At 51.4% G+C, this 23,001-nt stretch overlaps 2 protein-coding genes and 1 pseudogene across 2 annotated transcripts; 1 reads left to right on the top strand and 2 right to left on the bottom strand.

The window, feature by feature from the left end:
* The first annotated feature begins 843 nt into the window (after positions 1-843).
* On the top strand, positions 844-1,154 carry LOC138929744 (alpha-ketoglutarate dehydrogenase component 4 pseudogene; annotated as a pseudogene).
* Positions 1,155-4,584: 3,430 nt separating this feature from the next.
* Positions 4,585-10,100, bottom strand: SELENOV (selenoprotein V). Its single transcript, XM_069549077.1, has 6 exons — positions 8,468-10,100; positions 6,993-7,017; positions 6,808-6,861; positions 6,623-6,697; positions 6,424-6,523; positions 4,585-4,701 (listed from the first exon to the last, which is right to left on the bottom strand). The coding sequence occupies exons 1-5, from the start codon at positions 9,487-9,489 to the stop codon at positions 6,434-6,436; spliced, it is 1,266 nt and encodes a 421-aa protein (XP_069405178.1). The 5' UTR covers positions 9,490-10,100; the 3' UTR covers positions 4,585-4,701; positions 6,424-6,433.
* Positions 10,101-11,708: 1,608 nt separating this feature from the next.
* DLL3 (delta like canonical Notch ligand 3) lies at positions 11,709-22,280 on the bottom strand. The gene is made up of 9 exons (XM_069549075.1): positions 22,196-22,280; positions 21,782-22,063; positions 20,574-20,631; positions 19,398-19,640; positions 18,277-18,494; positions 17,206-17,428; positions 14,928-15,507; positions 14,605-14,689; positions 11,709-13,995 (listed from the first exon to the last, which is right to left on the bottom strand). The coding sequence occupies exons 1-9, from the start codon at positions 22,262-22,264 to the stop codon at positions 13,990-13,992; spliced, it is 1,764 nt and encodes a 587-aa protein (XP_069405176.1). The 5' UTR covers positions 22,265-22,280; the 3' UTR covers positions 11,709-13,989.
* Between the last annotated feature and the right edge of the window lie 721 nt (positions 22,281-23,001).

Below are 23,001 nucleotides of genomic sequence, written 5' to 3'. Positions count from 1 at the left end.
CATGAGCACCCATGGCTGATTCATGTCGATGTATGGCAAAAACCACCACATCGTTGAAGTAATTCCCCTCCAACTAAAATAAATTAATTAAAAATAAATAAATAAAAATTTAAAAAAGAAAAATAACTCAACATTCAAAAAACTAAGAAGAGAAAAAAAGGCATGTTAACTGACCTGCCACATACATAAAAAGACAAACAGCAACTTACACAAGATGAGATGGTAGAGGACTATGTCCCAGATGGCAGAACAAGATAAAACCCCAGAACTAGGTGGAGACAGGCAATCTACCTGAGCAAGTTTTCAGAGTAATTATCACAAAGGTGATGAAGAACTTAGGAGGAGAACAGATATACAGAGTGAGAAATCAGACTTTTTTTTTTTTTTTAACAAAAGAGCTAGAAAATATAAAGAAGCACCAGAAAAGAAGGATACAGTAACTGAACCCAGGACTTCCCCAATGGTCCAGTGGTTAAGAGGCTCGACTCCCAATGCAGGGGGCCTGGGTTCAATCCCTGTTCAGGGAATTAGATCCCACATGCCGCAATTAAAAAAAAAAAAAAGATTCCACATGCTACTGTAACTAAAGATGCCACAGGCAGCAATGAGGGTCACCTTAGAATTCTGCTTACAATAAAAACCTTTATTAAAATACTACCTTATGGTTCCTTATATTTATCTTATGACATATTGGGCTTCCCTGTTGGCGCAGACGGTAAAAGCGTCTGCCTGCAATGCGGGAGAACCAGGTTCAATCCCTGGCTCACGGGCGCCAGCCGCCCAGGACTCCTGTTATAACCGCGGCTCGCCAGCGACCCGGAAGCTGTTCCTTCTCGGGGGGTCATGGTGCGCAGCAAGATGGCGTCTGCCAGCGGGTTCGTTCAGGTAGTCAGGCCACAGGCTCCATTAATAAGGTTCCCTGACAGACAAGACATCCTAAACCAAATGTATCAGAAGTTCTAAGATCAGCGGGACTACCATCTCACACTTCTTTAATTTTACAGGATTCTAAGGGAAGTAAATGGCCAGACTGGCTGATGCATCAGGGTCCACCAGACACCACAGAGATAATAAAAACTTTACCTCAGAAATACAGAAGGAAACTTGTGTTTCAAAAAGAAATTGAATGTATCCAACGTGGAGGTCCAGAGTAATCACTGACAATGTGGCTGCTGTTTGTCATCAGAAAAGGAAGAGTCTTTCTGAAAAAGGACTTCCAGAATGACAAGTGAGAAACTGTATATTAAACAATTTTAATAAATATTCTGTAAAAAGAAAAAAAAAAGATGAATAGAAAATTTAGATGGACACTTATATCTCCTAATTTATGTGTCTTGGTCGGCTTCTCTATAAGCTTACCTGATTGTTTATATACTGTATACCTTAATTAAACTATACATTTAAAAATGTTAGCCTATTAACTTACTCTTGAATATCAAGCATAACAGTGTTGAACTATTGAAAGCACACAATGTCTAGTGAACCGTCAAAAGCTTCCAGTAATTTCACTTTTCTTTCAGTTTCCATGTAAACATGGAATATATTTGGCAGAACTGCAGCTTTCTGGAAGTAATTTTCCTGAACTTGAATGAGGATCCGTGAAATGATAACTCCATTATTTGTTCTTACTTCTCAGTGTTTTTGTATTCACAAAGTTACTGAAGTATAACTGGCTTATTAACAAGCATATCCTACTCTGCTGCTACTGCTGCTGCTGCTGCTAAGTCACTTCAGTTGTGTCGGACTCTGTGTGACCCCATAGACGGCAGCCCACCAGGCTCCCCCATCCCTGGGATTCTCCAGGCAAGAACTCTGGAGTGGGTTGCCATTTCCTTCTCCAATGCATGAAAGTGAAAAGTGAAAGTGAAGTCGCTTAGTCGTGTCCGACCCTTAGGGACCCCATGGACTGCAGCCCACCAGGCTCCTCCATCCATGAGATTTTCCAGGCAAGAGGACTGGAGTGGGGTGCCATTGCCTTCTCCGATATCCTACTCTAAATGATAAAAATATACCTATGGTAAAACAGGTGACTTTGTGGTATTAAGACAAGGGAGTTAACACAAAATATTATATGTAACTTTATTCAGAAAAGAAATGCCAGAGTATAAAATGGAAAATGAGATCAAAATGAATATAGCATAGGAATAACATTTGACCAGAAATTGTAATTTATTATGTTTTCAGGGGGGTTAAAAAAGTCTTATTCTTTGGTTTATCTCTTTGTTTTGATTGTGATCATGTATACAAATCCTGATAACCATAAACTTTCTCAAACTTAAAAATCCCTGGGTCAGGAAGATCCCCCAACGGCCACCCACTCCAGTACTCTTGCCTGGAAAATTCCATGGATGGAGGAGCCTGGTGGGCTACAGTCCATGGGGTCGCAAAGAGTCTGACACGACTGAGCGACTTCACTTTCACTTTATGACATATTAAGAACTCTAGAGTCAAACCCTTTGATTCACCCACTGCGTTCTCATTCACATGCTCCCAATGCTAGTGTATATATCAGGATGGGGGCTTCATGGTACCCCCAGCTGTTGCTTCCTATCCCTGCTCAATCTCTGTTGAATCACTCCCTGTTCTCATGATCCAGACAGCTTTGTGGATGAGGCCAGGCTGCAGAAAATCTGTACCCATTATTAATGAGATCAGGAAAAGGTAGTAGGCAACTGGTGAACTGGAGGTGCGCTGAGGGAGGGGAGTGGGGAGGGGCACAGGCTGGGCTGTGAGTGGGTGGGTGGGTGGGCAGCGGGCGGGGCATTGTCTTGGAGTCACAAAAGAAGACTGAGCCAGGCTTCTGGGAAAGTTTTACTCTCCTAATAAAGTGATCCAGCGGGCATGTCCTTGCCGTCTACTCTCTTCTGCCTGGAAAACAGACATAACCGGTAAGGGCGCAACCATGAAACCACAGGCATGAGCTCCAAAGCCAACACATCATCACACATTGATGATGGCAGAAAAGAAGTGGAGAAACACTCTGGGCTTCCCATGGCAGAGCTGGACAGCTGGCTGAACTCAGCCCTCTCCCATCAGTTTGAAATCAAAATCATTTGCTGCTTCTATTGTCTGAGGTGGCGTTAGTGGTGAAGAACCTGCTTGCTAATGCAGGAGGCATAAGAGACAGGAGTTCAATCCCTGGGTCAGGAACATCCCCTGAAGTAGGAAACAGCAACCCACTCAGGGGTTCTTGCCTGAAGAATCCCAGAGGAACCTGGCGGGCTACAGTCCATAGGGTTGCAAAGAGTCAGACACAACTGAAGCGACTGAGCACATATTTTATGAGCCACTGACGGCCCAGCTTGCTGTTACTCGAAGGCAAGAGCCATCCTAACCAATGTCTACTTTAAATTTTGTATTTATTTACTTTTGGCTGCCCTGGGTCATTGTTGCTGCATGTGGGCTTTCTCTAGTGGTGTGCGGTCACTGCAGTGGCCTCTCTTGTTGCAGAGCAAGGGCTCTCGGGCACTCAGGCTTCAGGAGTTGTGGCTCATGGGCTTAGTTGCCCCTCAGCAGGTGAAATCTTAGTTCCCAGACCAGGGATCAAACCCATGTCCCCTGCATTGGTAGGCAGATTCTTAAACATTGGACCACCAGTGCTGTACTTAGTTGCTCAGTCGTTTCGGACTCTTTGCAACCCCATGGACTGTAGCCCCCAGGCTCCTCTGTCCCTGGGGATTCTCCAGGCAAGAACACTGGAGTGGGTTGCCATGCCTTCCTCCAGGCGATCTTTCCAACCCAGGGATTGAACCTAGGTCTCCTGCATTGCAGGTGAATTCTTTACCCTCTGAGCCACATGGAAGCCCAAGAGTACTGGAGTGGGTAGCCTATCCCCTTTCCAGGGGATCTTCCCCACCCAGCTATCGAACTGGAGTCTCCTGCATGGCAGGTGGATTCTTTACCAGCTGAGCTACCAGGAAAGTCCTCAAAAACCTACTACTAACTGAAACTTATGTATCTTGTATAAAACTTTGGAAATTTCACAATTAAGCAGTATGACAGTCATTTTGCAGGAGAAATTGAGAATCAGAGAGGTAGTGTCCCCTGTTGGAAGTCACACAGCAGCTCCACGGTAAAGGTCTGACTCCCATGTCTTACACTGGACCTTCTGGAACATGCCTATTGACCCCACGGAGTCAGATGGTGAGCAAGGGGCTCATCAATGCCTACTGAATGCATGGACGGTCTTCTCCCAGACAGTTGAGACCCCTCCCAGCACTGACATTCTAAGATCTGTGGGTTTTGCAAGTGAACACCAACATGTATGGAAGTTTGGAATGTCTTTTGAGCCTTGCCACCATTCCGATTTCTGTCTCAACCCCTACAAATGCCAACAAAATGGGAGGTTTTCAAATTCCAAACCAGGCCATGGGAAATAAAGATCCCACAAAAGAAAGAAATTGACTTTGACAATGTGAGAACGCTGAAGCTACACCAGGTGGGGAGCAACAGGAGTAGCCTTCTGTTCCAAGCTGGCCTCCCCACCCCCGCCCACCCGGTCCAGGAGATGCTGGGAGCACGGTCGCAGGCAATGTCCCCAGACATCAGAAGTGAGTGCGGGGACAGGAGCAATCAGACGAGAACACAGGAGGCAGACTCTGTATTTCCCTCTCCACCTCTCCCTGACCCTGTCCCAGCTGCCATCAGAAAAGGACCTGATTTGACATCATTTCAGCCCTTCTCACCATCCTGCTGAGGCTCCTGAAACGGGGAAACAAGAAAGAAAAAAAAAAAAAACTCTAAAAAGTAAATAATAGCATTTGTAGGGCTTGCTATGTTCAGGCACCTCTAAGATTTTCCGTTTCCATGGTTTATAATGCCTAGCAGAGTCTCCTTGACATTTTTGAAACACACCAGACACACTCCTACCACAGGGCCCATGCACTTTCTGTCCCTTCTGCCCAGAATACTTTCCCCTAGATATCCACATGCTTCAGTCCCTTACATCCTTCAAGTGTTTAAATATCACCTTCCCAATGAGATTGTCTCTGACCACTCAACTTAGAGTTGCAAAAAGTCCCCGGCAGCCTCCAAAGCCCTTTCCCTACTTTATTTTTCTTCTCATCACTTATCTCCTAAAGTGCCTTCTAGGGACTTCCCTAAAGTCCAGTGGTTAAGACTCCTCGCTCCCACTGCAGAGGGCACAGTTTTGATCCCTGATAGAGGAACTAAGAGAGGAGGGCATGGCAACCCACTCCAGTATCCTTGCCTGGAGAATCCCCATAGACAGAGGAGCCTGGGGGGCTATAGTCCACGGGGGTCACAAAGAGTCAGACATGACTGAGCGACTCAGCATAGCACAGAGGAACTGATATTGGACATGCTGAATGGTGCGGCCAAAAAAAGAAATAAAAAGTAATGAAATGCCTTCTCTTCACCTAGGGTCTTCTTCACTGTCTTCCATTAACTGTCAGCTCCACTAGGCCAAGGGTTTGTGTCTATTTGGTTCACCACTGTATCATCTCCAGGACCTAGAACCATACCTTGTAGGTACTCAGGAAATACCTGACTAAAATGAAATCCAGTGGAGTTAAAGACACGTGACTCAAGACGGGCCAATGATAGCAGTGTAGTGACGTTCCCTTGGCCCTGAGTGATTCATTCAGAGACGGATGTGTAACTTAATCCATGCCAATGGGAATCTTCGCTGGGATTTATGGTATACTTATGACGAGTATATCAAAACTCAACAACTTGTGTGCTTTAAACATGTACTGTTTCTTATGCATCACCTACACTTCAGTAAAGTTGGAAATAATTGTAAAGTAGATACACAATAGGCAAAGTATTAAATCAGTAGCAGCTTATAAATATCTACGTAGCGAGTGGTTTTAAAAATCCAGTATTGGTGGAAAATAAATGGTTGTGTCTATGCTTTAAAACATTAAGACAACGTTAGCAGTAGGACTTTCTGCAATTATTGAGTCCATGTTCTGTATCTGCACTGTCCAATACAGCTGCCACATGTGGCTGTGAACATTTGAAATGTGGCTAGTGGGACTAATAACTGAATTTTTAATGTATTATTTTCATTAACTCCATCAAGGTGAAAAGACACATGCTGTTATTGTCACATATTGCCACAGCACAGCTTTACAACTAAAAGTTTAAAAAAAAAAAGTTATTTGAAAAAAAAACTGTATAGTTGACATACGCTGAGCATACTCTAACATACTCTGAGCCGTGCACTATTTATTACCTTATAAGATGCATTTTATGGAATTAACAACCCCATTGTACAGATGAGGAAACTGAGGCTCAGAAAAGGATATAGATAACTTAACCTGATTGCAACAGTGAGGATTGGTTGAGCTAGGATTGGGGCTAAGGTGTCTTTGACTCCAAGGCAAGGCCCTGCCTTCTGCCTGCCCGCCCACCCATGGTCCAGCCTCCACCGCTCCCACCTCACTTCCCTCACCTCACCTCCAGCCCACTAGTTGCCTGCTACCCTTTTCTTGAACTCCTCATTGAGCAGGTTCACAATTGTCTGTAGCTTGGCCTCATCCACAAAGCCATCACCATTCTGGGCACAGAAGGGAAAGAGCACAGACTTGTATGTAGGTCTCTCACCCCCTGGGAGCTCCAGCCTCCCTCCCTGTCCAGGAACCTTGCTCAGAATCACCTTCTTTGAATGTATCAGTTTCCCATCCACAAACACTTCAAACTCCCCTGTAGCCTGGGCAGATATTTCTTCCTCCTGGGGAGGGAATGGTGGAGGTTAGTGGAGGCAAAGAACTCCCCTCCAAGTCCCTTGGAGTCTTGGAGCCCTGATTGCCCCCCACTGTCCCAAGCCACCAGCACACTCACGAAGATTAGAGAGTTTGGAAATTGCTGCTCCAGACTCTTTCTCAGTAGGATGTACTGTGGGGAGGAGATGGGATTATGTGGTCATGGGATCACAAGGTCATAGGTCTTGAGAAGAGGGAAAACAGGAACCCCTTCCAGACATCGTGGCTCAAACTCCCCCCACCTCCAAAGCCAAAACTACTTACCCGCAGGCTGTAGCTTCAGAGGCCACTGGAGGCCGAGGACAGAGAGGAGGGAGGCAGAGAGAGGTGGAAGGAAGATACATCATTAGAATCTCCTGAAGTCCAGAGGGACACTGTGAAGAGCTAAGTCAGATCTCATCCCTCCCCTGCTCAGAAGCATCTGAACACAAAAATAACAGAGTCCTCCCCACGGTCCACAAGTCCCGACAGGATCCACCCCATCACCTCTCTGCTCCATCTCTTCCCTCTGTCCCTCTGGCTTCAGCCACAGGGACCTCCTAGCCCTTCTTTCAAAGCTCCAGGGCTGCCTTGCCTCAGGATCTTTGACCTGGCTGGTCTCTCTGCAGAATACTCTTTCCCTGGTAGCTCAAAGGCTCCTTCTCGCCCCTCTTTCAGATTTTTGGTCGAGTATTGCCTCCTTGTGGATACTCCAGCTAACCTGTGACACCCACCCACCCCCACAAGATGCCTTTTGTCCATAGCACTGGTCACCTTCTAAGATACTAGATAACTTGCCATGTGCTGTGTTTATTGCCCATTTCTGCCCCTCCACATCAGAATGTCAGTGCCACAGCCATCTTTGTCTTATTCACTACTGTGTCTCTGATGCTGAGAGTAGGGTCAGCACATGGTAGGTGCTGAATAAATGGTTGTTCAGTGAATAAAATAATGAATGAATCCATGGAGTCAGAGAAAGAGAAAGAAGATGGAGAATTCCCTGGTGGTCCAGAGGTTAAAATTTCACACTTCCACTGAGGGGTGCACGGGTTTGATCTTTGATCCTTGGTCAGGGAAGCTTTGCGTGCAGCACAGGTTTGACCAAAAAAGGAAGAAGAAAAAGGAGGACATAGGCAGAGAGAGGCGGAGGAGAGGGGGAAAGAGAGAAGGAGAAAGAGCTACACATCACAAGGGGAAAGAGAAACAGGCAGTGAGTTGGAGAGAGAGCTAGAGAGAAACCATTGCATGGAGGCAGGGCAGGAGGGGTTGGGGGGCACTGGAGGGGAAGACAAAGCCTCACCCCCAGCCACGTTCAGTCCTGGGTCTCAAGGAAGTCAAGGAAGGTCACTGCTGTTTACTCTCGTCATTGACACAAAGATTCCACTCTGGGATCACAAATGTGGACCCCTCTGGCCTTTGTATTCAGTGGGCCCCCTTTCCCTTGCTACCCAGATCCCCCTACTTTTATCTGACCCTCCCCACCCCACTTGGTAGCCTCATCATGGAGAAGTTGCAGCCTAAGACCCACCTCCCAAGAAAGGCTGTTTCTAAGCCGTCAGCCTCTGAAGTTCTCCCACTCCTCCTCTTCCCTCTTCCTGCCCCCATCTCCCGCCCCGACCCCAGGAAAACATGGCTTGGCTCAGCCCTCTGTCTCCTGAGACCTGGCCCACAGGGGCAGGAGAGTGAATGAATGAACCCAGAGCTTTCTGGTCCCAAAGAGAATGGCAGGCCCAGAGGCGGAAGCAGGGACAGCTTTTTACCAGTAAACCACTCGAACCATGATCTTGTTTTCCGCTTTGAGGTTCCCACTGATGGAGGCTAATGCGGTGGCAGGAACCGGTAAGATGGCCTGGATGGCCCCTAGGATGGGCGTCCCTGGGACATGTCCAGAAGAAGAAGCTATCAACTTGGTGGTCGATGGGTCTGTCCTCAGAGGGGACCCGCGGGATGGGGACCGCAAATCGGTGGCCAATGGAGTATGAGCAGGAAGGGGCTCTTGGATGGGAGGAAATCCACTGGTGGCTGATGAAGCTTGCTTCACCCTCGGGCTTGGCTCAAGATTCTTGGCAGGCGACACAGTGAGCGTGGGTTCAAGTTCCAGGGGCGGGCCCGAAGGCAGAGACGAGTCAGGGAGGGATTCCAAGGCAGGAATCAGGACCCGAGATGGGATCGGGGTTGGGATCGGGTCCGGAATTGGGATTTGGACCGGAGTCGGGGACTGGATCAGTGTTGGGGTCCCGATTGGTGTCGGGATCCGGACAGGAGTCGGAGGCCGGACGGGAGTCGGGGGGCGGACGGGAGTCGGGGGCCGGACCGGAGTCGAGAGCGGGACCGGAGTTGGGGTGCGGACCGGAGTTGAGGGCGGGACCGGAGTTGGGGTGCGGACCGGAGCTGAGGGAGGGACCGGAGTTGGGGTGCGGACCGGAGTTGAGGGCAGGACCGGAGTTGGGGTCCGGAACGGAGTTGAGGGCGGGACCGGAGTTGGGGTCCGGAACGGAGTTGAGGGCGGGATCGGAGTTGGGGTTCGGACCGAAGTTCGGGTCCGGACCGGAGTTGAGGGCGGGACCGGAGTTGAGGGCGGGACCAGAGTTGGGGTCCGGACCGGAGTTGGGGTCCGGATGGGGGTCAGGGTCTGGATGAGAGCCGGCGTCCGGACCAGAGTCGTGATCCGGGTCGCAGTCGGAGTCCGAACCTGAATGGAGGTCCTGCGCTGGGTCGAACCCCGGACCGGAGTCGAGGCCTGAGCCGGGGTAGGGGCTGGGGTCCGCGGCTGGTTGTTCATGGGGTCCCGCGGCGCACCCCAGGTAGCCGGGGTGGCGATCCCTCCCTACCCTCCTGCCTTGGGGCGGGAAGTCTCATCCGCACTGGCTTCTAGCGACCACAATGGGGCGCTGTTGCGCAGGGTTCCATTGGGCGCGCGGATTCTACCGCCCCGAGCCGGGGATGGGGCAGGGACCTCTGGATCTCACCTGATAACTCCCATCCCACGAATCCCTACCTCCAGTTGCCAATGTCCTTAATGTTCAGGCATTCACTATATGTTTATCGAGTGCCTGCAGTGTGCACCCTCCTGAGCTGGGTGACTCTTCAGACACAGCAGTCAGGAGACCGTGTCCGGAGATCAGGCTCCCTGTACAGTAAGGGAGATATGCGTGAGTCCGACTCTGCGATCCCAGGGACTGTAGCCCGCCAGGCTGCTCTGTCCATGGGAGTCTCCAGGCAAGAATACTGGAGTGAGTTGCCATTTCCTCTTCCAGGGGTTCTTCCTGACCCAGGAATGGAGCCTGTGTCTCTTGCACTGGCAGGTGGATTCTTTACCACTGAGCCACCCGCAAAGCCCAGGGGAGATATACCCAAACAATGACATTCCAGTGAGGTCAGAATGAGGGTGACCTGGAGAAGAATAACAACAGATCTTACATTCACATAGCACTAAATGCTATACACATGCCCATAGCTGGAACGCGGCAGAACCAGGATTCAAACCACAGCTATCAGACTCCAGGGTCCGGACACAGAATCCTGGATACAGGACTCTATCACACTGCGAGCTCCTCCATGGTGGGAACTTGTCTGGCTCACTGCTGAATCCCCAGCTCATACAATAAGGCCTGGCACACAGTAGGCACTCAATAAATGTCTTTTTATTTTGAAACAGCTTTTTAAATATAATTTTATTTACTTCCCTGGTGGCTCAGATGGTAAACCATCTGTCTACAATGCAGAAGACCCAGGTTCGATCCCTGAGTTGGGAAGATCCGCTGGAGAAGGAAATGGCAATCCACTCCAATACTATTGCCTGGAAAATTCCATGGACAGAGGAGCCTGGTAGGCTACAGTCCATGGGGTCGCAAAGTCAGACACGACTGAGCGACTTCATTCATTCATTCATTCATTTTTGACTGTGCTGGGTCTTTGTTGTTGCTCAGGCTTTTCTCTAGTAGCAGTGAACAGGGACTATTCTCCAATTGTGGTGCTCAGGCTTCTCACTGCAGTGACTTCTCTTGTTAAGGAGCACTGGGCTCTAGGATGTGCAGAGGCTTCAGTAATTGCGGTTCCCTGGCTCTAGAGTATGGGCTCAGAAGTTGTGGCACACGGGTTTAGTTGCTCCATAGCACGTAGGATCTTCCCAGACCATGGATCGAACCCGTGTCTCCTGCACTGGCAAGTGGTGGATTCTTTACCACCAGGGAAGCCCCTGCAACAGTTGTAACACTTCCCAGAAGTTGGGAAAATAGTACAGAGAATCCCAGTGTAACTGTCACTCAGCTTTCCTCAATAACAACATCTTAAGTAACCACAGTACGTGATCAAAACCAACTAGTCCAATACTATTAGGTCAGGTGCAGACCTTATTCAGATTCATGCAAGGGTTTCAAGCAGAAGCCTACAGTGCTTCTCAACCTCTGAGAGTCCTTCCTGTGCTAATTTTTGGGCCTGGGTTCCCAAAACCAGGAGGATCAAGAAAGACTGAACTTTCTGTGTGATGCTGGGTAAGCCTCTTCCACATCTTTGGGCTTTAGTTTGCTCCTCCTGAAGTAGGCTTTCCTCTTATAGCATAATATTGAGAACTAACATTTACTGAGCAGCTATCATATGCCAGCCTCTGTTATAAAATGCTTGTAGTTATTAACTCACTACTCACAAACTTCTGAAGCAGATTCTATTACTAGTCTCATTTTACAGGAGAGAGAGGTAAAGTGACTTGTTTGAATAAGTGGCAGAACCAAGATCTGAACCAAAGCAGTCAGATTTCTGTGTGTTTGCAAGCTTTGGGTTTTGTTTGTTTGGGCTGCATCGGCTCTTAGTTGCGGCATGCTGGATCTTTCCTTGTGGCCCATGAACTCTAGTTGTGGCACACAGGCTCAGTAAGCTTGCGGTGCACAGGCTTTATTGGATCTTAGTTCCCACTAGGGATTGAAGTCCTGTATTCCAAGGCAGATTCTTAACCACTGGACCACCAGGGAAGTCTCTGGCTAGGTGAGGTGGTGGGGAATTGTCTTTGTTTTTGCTTTTTTTTTTTGGAGTGGTCATTTAGGTTACTTTATTTCCTATTACCATTGTGCTAAATGCAGTAAGTGTACACCTGAAAGATTTAAAGCTCTGCCAAAAGAGAAAAAAAGGACCAGTTTCTCCTTGGTGTGGAATACCTTACACCTGAGTCCTCTGGGCTCTCCCTCCTTTCACCTTTAAAGTGAAGGATTTGTACCAGAATAACTTTATCTTCCTTGCAAGCACTGATCATCCAAGATGGTCTTCCTTGCCCCAGAAGCTGCTAGCTTAGGCTAAGTCTACAGCAGCCTGTGAGGAAAAGCCATGGAACAAATCCTGTTTTAAAGGGCCTGCTGACTTGGGTGTGGAACTCTTCCCTTATGGTGGTGAATCAGAACTCTGGCCATCGCTCTCTGATAATCCATCACTGTTCCTGTGATGACTCAGAGATGTGTACAGCAATGGTGCCAAGATTCTGAGACAGGTAAGGCATCCTTAACACAAGGAACTACAGCAAAGAGAGAGCCCATGGGATTCAGCTGCCCGCTTTCAGATTTTACGCAGTCGTTGATCAAAAACACATGATGAGGGTAACAACTTTCCATCTTTGCTTTTAAACTGAGTTCTGCACTCTGGGCAGATGGCATAATTTATTCAAGGCAGCAAAGACTTGGGCTCTGAAAAGCAATTTGTCTTTGAAGGAATAATGGGGCTGGTGTTGATGTCTGTCTTTAATCTCAATTTAAATATTATTTGATGATAGGCTTTTGCTTCCATGTCCATATTCCCCTCCGCCCCGCCTTTTTTTTTCTTTAATTTTTACTTTTTGGCTGTTTAGTGTGGAATGTGGGATCCTAGCTCCCCGCCAGGAATCAAACCTGAGCCTCATGCATTGGCTGCATGGAATCTTAACCACTGGATCACCAGGAAGTCCCTCAATGTCCATATTCCTTAATGGTACAGATTATCCTCATAACACAGAAATTCAATATGGTGAAACGTGAAAGAGGAGTTTGTACATATAGGTATGCATTCAACATGATATCTGCCAACTAAATTAAAAGAATATATGTAACTCAACTAACTTCAATAAAAAAAATTTTTTTAAAGAATATGTGGATCCCTTGGCTGATGGCCTTCATAGAAGGACTCCTTCATTTGTTATTACTTTTCTCACCGTTCTCTCATCTTTCACCCCTATGATTTTGCTCATTTCCAAAGGTGTTTGGGCACTGTCTCAGCCATTAGAAAATACGGGGAAGGAGGACTGGCAGAAATTGGCTGATGTGGGCTTTTAAAAAAATTCATTTATTTATTTATTTGGCTGCACCATACCACTCAGAAAAGTGTGGAGTCTTAACTACTGGAGAGCCAGAGAAGTCCTGATGCAGACTCTTTAGCTTCAGTGGTCGAAGTAGTATTAGATGTATGATGCGCTGTTTTAGGACAGTCCTCAAATTTAGGAAGATATCCCCGTCTCTACTAGATCTTAGATTTGCTCCATCTTATTAGGAAGGAGCAGCAACAATTACCCCACTCTCTGAGCCTCCCATTCCTCTGTAGAATAGGTTCTTTCTGTTCTCACCACCTGGTTCTGTTTTTTTGCCTGCCACGTACAGTACTTACATCTAGTATTAATAACAAACCCTGACTTTTGGTAGAGAAAGGGACACTCTTTTGCTCACGTATTCCATGTGATTTGAACAGGCTAACCTTAATCCCCACCACACACCAGGCAAATGGCCAAGCCTGGCCAATCAAAATAAGTCATACTTGTCTGGCCACTAGTTCAAGTAAGGCCATGTGACAAGCCAGGGGCAGTGAAAGCCCATCCATCCTACATATGAAGTCCTCCCAGAGATAACTGGAGAAAAAACATTGAGCCTCTGAACTCAGCCCTGCTGAAGCGACACCTGCCACGAGATTTTCAATTTTATGAACTAATACATTATCTTGTTTATTTAAACACCTTTGAGTTATTTCCGACCCTCTGCAACAGAGTCTTGTCTATTATTCTTCTCAGGAGACAAAAATCTATTCCCTCAGCCCCAACACCACATACAAAGCACTCAACTTGATGAGTCAAAGCTGATCAAACTAAGAGCTTTTATAGCTGTCTCTGGAGGGATAGGGAGAGAAAGAGAGACAGGATATAAATAACCACTATGTACAACTTTCAATGGCAAAATTCTCCCCGTCACCCTTTCCAGCTTGAATTCCTAAGTGTCTGAAGCAGAAAACACAAAAACATTCAGGTTCTGTTTCCACGTGCTCATGGAGAAGGGCCAGGTCAAGCCTAGAAACAGAGTAAGTAGGAAGTATTAGAAAGGGTTGCCTCTGGGACTTCCCCGGCGGTCCAGTGGTTAAGAATCCAGGCTTTCAATGCCGGAGACCTGGGTTCCATGCCTGAACCGGAACTAAGATCCCCCAAGCCAATGGGTAGGGCGAAAATAAGGGGAAGGGGGGCTGCCCTCTGCCTTTCCTCCCTCTCTCCAGTGACTGGAAATCAGTGGAGAAGCTCAAGCCTGAAGCTCCCCACCTCTTGAGGCCCAAAGGTCATCTAAAGAGAAGATGCCAAGGAGCTCAAAAGGACACTTAAAAGGGATGCTGCTGCTGCTGCTGCTGCTGCTGCTGCTGCTGCTGCTAAGTCGCTTCAGTCGTGTCCGACTCTGTGAGACCCCATAGACGGCACCCCACCAGGCTCTGCCGTCCCTGGGATTCTCCAGACAAGAAACAGAACTAAATCAAGTGAAAACTGAGAAGTGGCCTTTAGAATCTTCCAGAGACTCTACCCACCCCCACCCCACACCCATTTTACGGAGAAAGGGGATCTACAGCTAAAGCAGGGGCTGCCTCTGTCCATTGTGCCCAAAGTGCGCAGAGGCGGGAGAGGTGGGTTAACTACCTCCCGAGCATACATGGAAGGAGCAGATATGACGTAAATCGAACGAGCGTCTCCATCTTCAGGGTGACTCCAGTCTGAGGATGGGCTACGGGGGAGAAAAGTAAGATCTAGACCCTTTAAATTCTCATATCCTGTTTTCCCACCCGCCACAGAGAGGAACCCAAAGCCAACCAAGGGACTTGTGAAACGACCCAACCAGAAAAAGGCTGGAGAGAAACGGACCAATCAGGAAGGTCCATCAAGGACTCAGGTCAATTGCACCACAGAGATTAATGAAAGCAGCCAAGGAGCTCAAGGCTTACGTCTGCGATCGAGCCCCTCACCTCGCGCCGTCCCCGGGACCTTCCTGCGTCCTCATGTTGTTGAGTGCATCAGGAAGCGCGTGGACCGATGGCTCCGGGGTCCCCGCCAACAAGCGAGGCCCAGTATCCCGGCTAGGGCCACGGCGTCGCACGTGGACCAGCAAGAGCGCAGCGCTGGCCAAGCCCGCGGCCACCAGCAGTCCCAAAGCTGGCGGCAAAAGGAAGCGCTGTGGGTCCCCCTGTCTCAGGCCGGGCTGGGCCGCCGGCAATGCGCCCGCGCCGTCGGGGTGAACCGGGAACTCGCACCGCGCGCCCATGTAGCCCGGCGCGCAGGCGCAGACGAGGCCGGAGAAGTGCGCGTAGCAGCGGCCGCCGTGGGCGCAGGGGCGCGCGGCACACGGGTCGGCGCGCTCCCGACAGTCGCGGCCGCCGAAGCCTAGCGCGCAGGAGCAGCGGCGCGCGCCGCCTCCCTCCAGGCAAGTGCCGCCGTTGGCGCAGGTGTGGCCGGTGCAGTCTTCCAGGTCGTGCTCGCAGCGCGGCCCCGCGAAGCCGGCGCGACAGCGGCAGCGGAGGGCGTGGCCCAGATCCAAGCAGAGTCCGCCTGCGGGGAAGGGAGCGTCAGGGAAGCGGCTCCCCCGACCCACCCGCGCTTCTTTTTCTCAGCTCGGAAGTCCCCGCCCTCACCTCTTCTCTGGGCCCCCTCTATCTCGTTTAATTCAAGGGCTCTGGGAGTTCGCCTGGAAAGCCAGCCCGCCTCCTTTCCCCCCGAGTGGTCTTGGATTGACTGAGCCTCACACCTCTGTTTGTCTCTTTTTGTCTCGGCTTTAACCGTACTGAAATAGTTAACAGTTCCAGAACGACGGGTCTGAACCACCTTGCCTTTGCCCATGCCTCCTCCTCCCCTTTCTCTTCCTCCTTTTCTCCCATTCTTTTCCCCTGCTCTCTTCTCAGATGTACTCAGGCGCCCCCTCCTCCCGGAAGCCATTCCTGATTCTTCCTCCATCCCAGCCCTGCGCTCCCTTAGCCACTGTTGGCTCTGTCTGAGGACGACTCTGTCTTCCCCTCTGGACTGATACCCCTCTGAGGACAGAGCGCAGAGCTGTCCTGGTCACTACTGTGTCCCCCGTACCACTCAGCCCAGAGTAAACACAATGAGTGTTTTGGAGAGCAGTGGGCTTCTAAAAGGCTTCCCCCCGTGGCTCCGTTCGGGAAGATCCTCTGGAGAAGGAAGTGGCAACCCACTCCAGTATTTTTGCCTGGGGAATCCCACGGACAGAGGAGCCTAGTGGGCTACAGACCATGGGGTCACCGAAAGTCCCACACGATTTAGCGACTAAACAAGTATTATAAGAAGAAGAGGTCACTGAGCCCTTCACATTCCTGATCTCCTTTAATGTTATAATACCTATATCAAATCAGTACCCTCCTGTGGCTCCATCTCCCTCAGGGTAACACCAAAATCCTCTCCGTAACCCATGAAGCCCTACAGGCTGACCTCCCTAACCTCATCTCTGAATCAACCCTCACTCACTCTGCTCCAACCACATCCACTTCCCCACCGTCCTCAGCACATTCCTGCCTCAGGGTCTTTGCACGTGCTCATCCCTCCTCCTGAAACATACTCTTCCCTCAGACTCCCACATGACTCCCTCCCGACCTTCAGCATGGCCTTCCCTACCCATTCTAGCTGACGTGTCAATCTGCCACCCATACACACTACTCCCCACCCCCCGCCCCCGGCTTTATTTTTCTTCTTAGGTTTTTATCACCATCTAACCTTTGTGTGTCTGTGTGCATGCAAAGTCGTTTCAGTCATGTGCGACCCTATGGACTGCAGCCTGCCAGGCTCCTCTGTCCATGGGATTCTCCAGGCAAGAATACTGGAGTGGGTTGCCGTGCCCTCCTCCAGGAGATTCAAACCTGGTTTGAACCCCAGGGATCAAACCTGCGTTATGTCTACCTGCATTGACAGGTGGGTTCTTTACCACTAGCGCCACCTGGGAAGTTCCTCTATGATGGTAGAAGTTTCCATCTCATTTCCTACTGCATTCCCAAAACAGGGCCTGGCACACAGTGGATGGTCAACAAAGATTTCTGAGATAGGAATAGCATCTCACCCAGTTCACAGAACAAACTGAGGCTGGGCAGCCAGGGGGAGAATCACTTCCTCAGGCCTCAGGGCAGAATCAGGATCCGCCTACCCTGCCCCGCAACCGTGTGAGCCAAGCCCTTTTCTTGCCCACTGACCATGCAGGGTCCCCCACCTTCATCCCTCACCACTCTGTTCTCCCCACCTCACCATTCCGGCATGGCTGCAGGCTGCACCGGTCCACCCGCTTCTCACAATTGGAGCCTTGGAAACCGGGCGGGCAGTGGCAGATGTAGGCAGAGTCAGGGTCTGCGCCCCCCACACACAAGCCACCGTTGAAACAAGGTCCATCCGCACACGTCACCCCGCTCACCTCACACCGCAACCCGTAGAACCCTCGGGGACAGGTGCATTCGAAGGACCCCAGGGTTTCCTGGGCACAGGCAAGAAGACTTGGGATCAGCATTCCCTTGGAGTGAAACCCTATCCCGCTCCTCACTCCGGTCCCACCTCCCAGGTCACAGAGGCCTCCTGGGGAAGTCCCTGGGCCAAGACAACCCCTCTGTTCTGTGTTTCTGGGTCTGCCCACCCAGCCCCACAGAGGGGAGGCTCTGGAGGCCCCGAGAGATTCCATTCCCACCTCTATACCTTTGCCGATCAAATGCTGCCCGCCCTGTCTGCCCTCCCTGGTGCTGCCTGCATGGCCCTGGCCTAATTCCAGATCCTAGCTCTAAGCCCGCCTCCTCCGTGAAGCCTTCCCTGGGTCTCCCCTTCTCATACCCTCCGTCTAACTTGAACGCTGAGTGTTTGTCACTGGCCCCCTCACTGAGCTCTGCTTCATCGCAGGCTTACCCCCACCACCACCTTTGCTTCCCCTAGGCCACTCATCTGGTCTAGCTTCTCCAATCACCCCCCATCCACCAAACTGGACTTCAGAAGCCCAGCCCCGGCCCATCTCCAGGAAGTCTTCTCTGATGCTCGCCCATCCCGAATCCTCAACTCACTTGGTCCCACCACCCTTACCTGAGCCCTGAGTTGTTCCCTACCCCACAGGATCCCTCAGCATTCCCACATCCACACCTTTAGGTGCCACCCACTGGGTCTGCTCTCTCCAACGCCCATCACCTCATCCTACTTCAGAGCCCCAGATGCAAGCTGGAGACCTCCAGGAAGCCCTCCCTGATAGCTAGCCTCCCTGAGGCCGCTGTGTCATGGAGCCCCAGACAGGGGACTCCCCGAGTAAAGTATGGTCCAGGATGAGGTGGGAGGGTTGATACTGACACTACAGCTGCCCCCATTGGCACATGGGTTCCCATCACAGGGCCCAGGCCCAGGCACGAGGCATCCAGTGGTGGCAGATGATGGGCCCCTGGAGCTGAGGCAGCTGCTGCTGGAGACAGGGATTGTGCAGAGGGGCCCAGTCCAGCCCTCCAGGCATCGACATTCATCGGGCTGCTCACAGAAGCCGTGCTCTGGGCTGCAGCCTGCTCGACACACCGCTGTGGGGGGAAGGAGAGGCAGAAGGAAGAGGAATATTGATGAAGGGCAGAGTCAGGAGGATAGGAAATCAGAGACCATTCTGAGCACTTTCCCTGCAACCCTTGTTTGATCTTTGTGACTGACAACCCATTATGCTACCTGGTATTGAGACCCCCGTTTACAGACAGGGAAACTGGGGCCCCAAGAGGCGGGGTGATTCACCCAGCAAGGAAGCAGTAGAGGGAGGATTTAAAACCCAGACCAATGAGTTCCAGAGTCTGTGCTCTTGGAAGGAGAATGGAGTGGGGGCTCCCAGGTCTGAGCCTGGAGAGAGGGAAAGGAAGAAAGAAGATTGAGGAGGGACCCCCCCCCAGCCTTTCAGGGGAAATGGGAGGGCCTTGGATTAGGGCGGGTCTGGGAGGATATGGTAAGCCTGGGAGTTCTAGGGGCTCAGACACTGGGGTATCCAGGTAGGTGGGGATCCCAAGCTTTAGAACACAGTGGGGTCTGGAGTGCAATCGCAGGGAGCGGGGATTGGTGGGGCAGGGCGGTGGGGAATGGGAGGAGATACCCAAGTTCCTGAGTAGGAGTAGGAAAGCCCCAGAATTAGAAAAGCTTTGGGGTCTGAGCATCGGGAAAGGGGTGTGAGTATGGATTACGGGATGAACTGGGGGTACAAGATGGGAAATGGGTGTGAGATTCCAACTGGGGGAGACAAGAGTGCTGGGAAGAGGGAACGGGGCTGGAGCGTCCAGGCAGGGCTTTCCCTGAAGGTGGTAGCTGGATCCTGGGAGCGGGCTGAAGACCCTGAGTGGAACTGGGGAGAGGTTCTCGGGTCCCCAGTTCCTTGAAGCGGGTAACCAGGTTGTGAAAGGGGCTTGGGGGCTGTGACGGGATGGGGTGGGGTTGAGTGCAGGACTCACGCGGTGCCTCACACTCGTCCTCAACCGGCGCGCAGGGACGCATTTCCGGGTCACATCGCAAGGGAGCGCCACGCGAGCGGCAGAGGCGCGCGCACGCAGCCCCGACGGCCGGCGGCTCGCAGCGCGCACGGTAGGAGAAGCGCAGCTCCCAGGCGCCTGCGCGTTGCACGTCCCGGGTCCACGGGCCCCCAGCTGCCAGAAGACGCCGGCCGGCCACGCGCGCCAGCAGGCTCCAGGCGGCACCTGCGGGGAGAAGGGAGATGTGCTGGGATGCGGCCCGACTCAGTCTCGGGTTGGAGACGGAGGGCGCAGGCTCGCACTCTCCCTGCCCATCTCAAGGAGGTCAAAACACGCCTTTTGAGTTCTGAGGATGACAGTTACTTAGCAAGGCTGCAAACACCGCCAGTGAGCCCTGGGGATCTTTGATGACGCGATCCTGATGATCGTCATGATGATAACGGTGCTCCCGAAGCTGAAATGCCCTTGTATTTGGCCCTAGGATCTTTGCATATTAAAGTAGTGAAGAGACCTCTTAACCACCCTGGGACGTATGATAGACACCCCTTTATGGCCAAGGGACAGTGACAGTCTTTGAAGTGAGGTCAAAACACCTCCAAATTGTGCCTCAGGATCTTCTTATATGAAAATGGGGACAGACCCCCCGCAGTGGGTCTTATATAGCACCAAAGTTCCCCTCCAATTAAGGTTAAGATAATCGATTGTCCCTCCCTGAAACCTCTCTGGTGAAACTGCAACGTCCCAAAGGGCTCCTGGGGCCCTCTATGTAGACAAGGTGACAGAGCTTGGCATACAAGAACAAGAAAGTAACTCATATTGGACCCTGGGTTCTCAAAATCAGATGGTGACAGAGCAGGACTGTTAAATATTATATCCTGGTCCACTGACTCAATTCCAAGAGAGTAAGAGAGCTTCTCCCGGCCCCCAACCCGCTTTGTCTGATGTCAGGACATTTCTGTATCGACACGCCAAGAATCCTGGGGCTGTCAACGGCCCGCACCACACTCTAGAACTGTGACGACACAGTTGGGGGCAGCAATTCTGTGAACACCCCACCCTATGGACAGCCCAGTGTTACTCTCCTTGACCTCACATCATGCCCCAACTCCCTGGAGCCCCCACACTCCGCAGCAAAGACCCGGAACTGAAGACACTTACCTCCAATCTGTCCACCTAACTCCTCTCTCCAGGTTTCGATGATGAGAGAGAAGGTGCCCTGGTTGGGTGGAGGAACGTGGGAGAAAAGAATGAAGACAGTGGTCAGGACAGGTACTGGTCAAGGCCAGACTTTAGGGGAAAAGAATGATGACCGTGCTGGATGCCAGACATGGACAGGACGATTCCCACAGGGACTGGCCCAGGGAAGGAATGACTTTTTCAGCTGTCTTTATCGAGCATTGAAGGACTGATGCTGAAGTTCCAATACTTTGGCCACCTGATGTGAAGAGCTGACTCATTGGAAAACACCCTGATGCTGGGAAAGACTGAAGGCAGGAGAAGGGGATGACCGAGGATGAGATGGTTGGATGGCATCAACTCAATAGACATGAATTTGAGCAAACTCTGGGAGATGGTGAAGGACAGGGAGGTTTGGTGTGCTGCAGTCCCGGGGGTCGCGAAGAGTCGGACACCACGGAGTGAATGAGCAATGACAGCTGAGCACTCACTGTGTGGGAACTCGAGATACCTAGTTGAATCCCTCAAAAGGGACTGCTGTGATCTACCATGACGGTCCCCCGTTTGTTTTACAGATGAGGGAGCTGAGGCTGGAAAAGAGAAAGTCACTTCCCTAAAAGGACAGGCGTCTAGAATTTTTAAAAAAAACCTGTGTTCGCCCCTATGCTTTGAGGGTTGTGGGATGGGAAATAAGATTTTGGAGGTGAAAAAGTCATGGATTCAGGCCCCGACTGAAAGGTGTGAGATAAGGTGAGAAGATATTGGGGGTACCCAAGACAGAGTGTAGAAGGGACCCCAGGTGCAAGGAAATTTGGGGATAAAAATTAGGATCCCAGTGTTTAGGGATCCCCAAGTAACACGGGGAGGGTTCTGGGAATTGAGAATTTCCAGAAGGTAAGCGTAGGGTTCTGGGAATTCGGGTTTCAAGATGTGGGTTGGGGGAGGGTGGATTTGGGATTCCTAGAGGGCAAGTTGGAGTCAGAAAATTGGGTCGCAAGAGTCGGACACAACTTAGCTGCTGAGCATGCGCGCATGGGTAGGGTTTCCGCGTGTGAGAATGTGGAATTCGAGATAGCGGTACTGGGAATTTGGAGTCCCAGGAGGGCAGGGTGTTGGAAGTTTGAGGGCAGATGGCAGCTGAGGTTCTGGTGAGGCCCCCCACACGGGATTGCCCCGGGGCTGGGTCTCACCGGCCAGGCGTCCCGGAAAGGCACGCGCAGGAGGCCGTCCGGCAGCCGCAGTTCCGGCGCTGGCGCTCCAGGTTGCGCAGTGTAGACCGGCCCGCGGGCACTCAGCGCCGCGCCCAGGGTGCAAGGAGCCTCGGCGGTCTCCTCGTAGAGCCCTGGCTTCAGGCAGACCCTGAAGAAGAGACGGCAGGAGCCCCCGGGCTTGCAGGGGGACCGCGGGGCGCCCGGACCTGGTCCCGGCCCAAAAGAGTGGATCTGCAGCTCGAAGACGCCGGCCGGCTGTGCCTGGGGCGGAGAGGGGAACCGCGTGAGGGGGACCGGGGCGGGGGAAGCAGGCGTCTCATCCTTCCCGCGCCCTGTCCCCAAGACTCCCGGGTCTCCCTCCCTCCCATACCCCCCTTCCACGTTGGCTCTGACCTGGGGAAGGAAAAAGAGCGCCAGGATCACCGTCGAGGAGAGGAGCTGGGGCATCTGCGGGGCGACCATGGCCTTTCGGGGGGCTTTGGGAGCCGCAGCTGCGGGCTTCGGAGCCTTATATCTGAGAGGACGGCTCCGCCCCTTCGGGCAGCCGCGGGCTTCGGGGGACCCCAGGGGAGGAGGTCGCAGGGGAAGGAGAGCAGCGTGCTGGAGCGACAGTGAGATCCTGTCCTGGCCACAGGCGATGTAGTGAGTGTGTGATCTTACATGCCGTTGTGGGCACAACCTTGTGTGACTGAGGACAGGGTGGGGTTGGGGGTTAAGCTCGCGTGTCAGGTTGGATATGATTTTAAGACTCAGTAGGTATGTGTGTGGTATAAGAGCTACAGGAAGGGGAGGGTACATGTGACTGTGATTGTGTGTCTAGGTGAGATTGTGTAGCTCCACGTGTGCCTGAAACTGTATGGTTAAACCTCTTTGTGAAGTCGTAAATAATTCTAAGATTGTGTGTGCGGTGTGCGGTGGTGGGAGGGGCGGTCGCATGCTCACACCTGCATGACGACGAACATGATTTCATGGTTGTGTGACTTTCTGAGATTGCCGTGGCTGTGTAGATGCCTCTCCGTGCAGTTGAGTGCGTGATTGTGAGCTCCTGTATAGTTGTAGGAACCTGTGACTTTGTGGTCTGTGCAGCTGCCTCTAGGTGGCTGGGTTTGTGTACATGGTAAGGTCTGCACCAGGCTGTGAATGACTGAGGATTTGTGTGTGAAGGAGTCTGGGTGTGGAAGGTCCAGGGGTGTAGCCCT

This window comes from Ovis canadensis, chromosome 14 (assembly GCF_042477335.2).
Source record: "Ovis canadensis isolate MfBH-ARS-UI-01 breed Bighorn chromosome 14, ARS-UI_OviCan_v2, whole genome shotgun sequence".
In the NCBI taxonomy this organism is placed as follows: Eukaryota; Metazoa; Chordata; class Mammalia; order Artiodactyla; family Bovidae; genus Ovis; species Ovis canadensis.
This window is presented reverse-complemented; position numbering and strand designations above follow the sequence as displayed.

What these genes read in the sequence shown, in the direction of transcription:
- DLL3 (XM_069549075.1), bottom strand. Translation starts at nt 22,264, where the DNA reads ATGGTCGCCCCGCAGATGCCCCAGCTCCTCTCCTCGACGGTGATCCTG. An exon ending in GGACGAGTGTGAGGCACCGC is followed by an intron (nt 18,495 to 19,397) that starts GTGAGTCCTGCA and finishes TTCCCCCCACAG; the next exon opens with CGGTGTGTCGAGCAGGCTGC. An exon ending in GGTCCCGGGGACGGCGCGAG is followed by an intron (nt 14,690 to 14,927) that starts GTGAGGGGCTCG and finishes TCTCCCCCGTAG; the next exon opens with CCCATCCTCAGACTGGAGTC.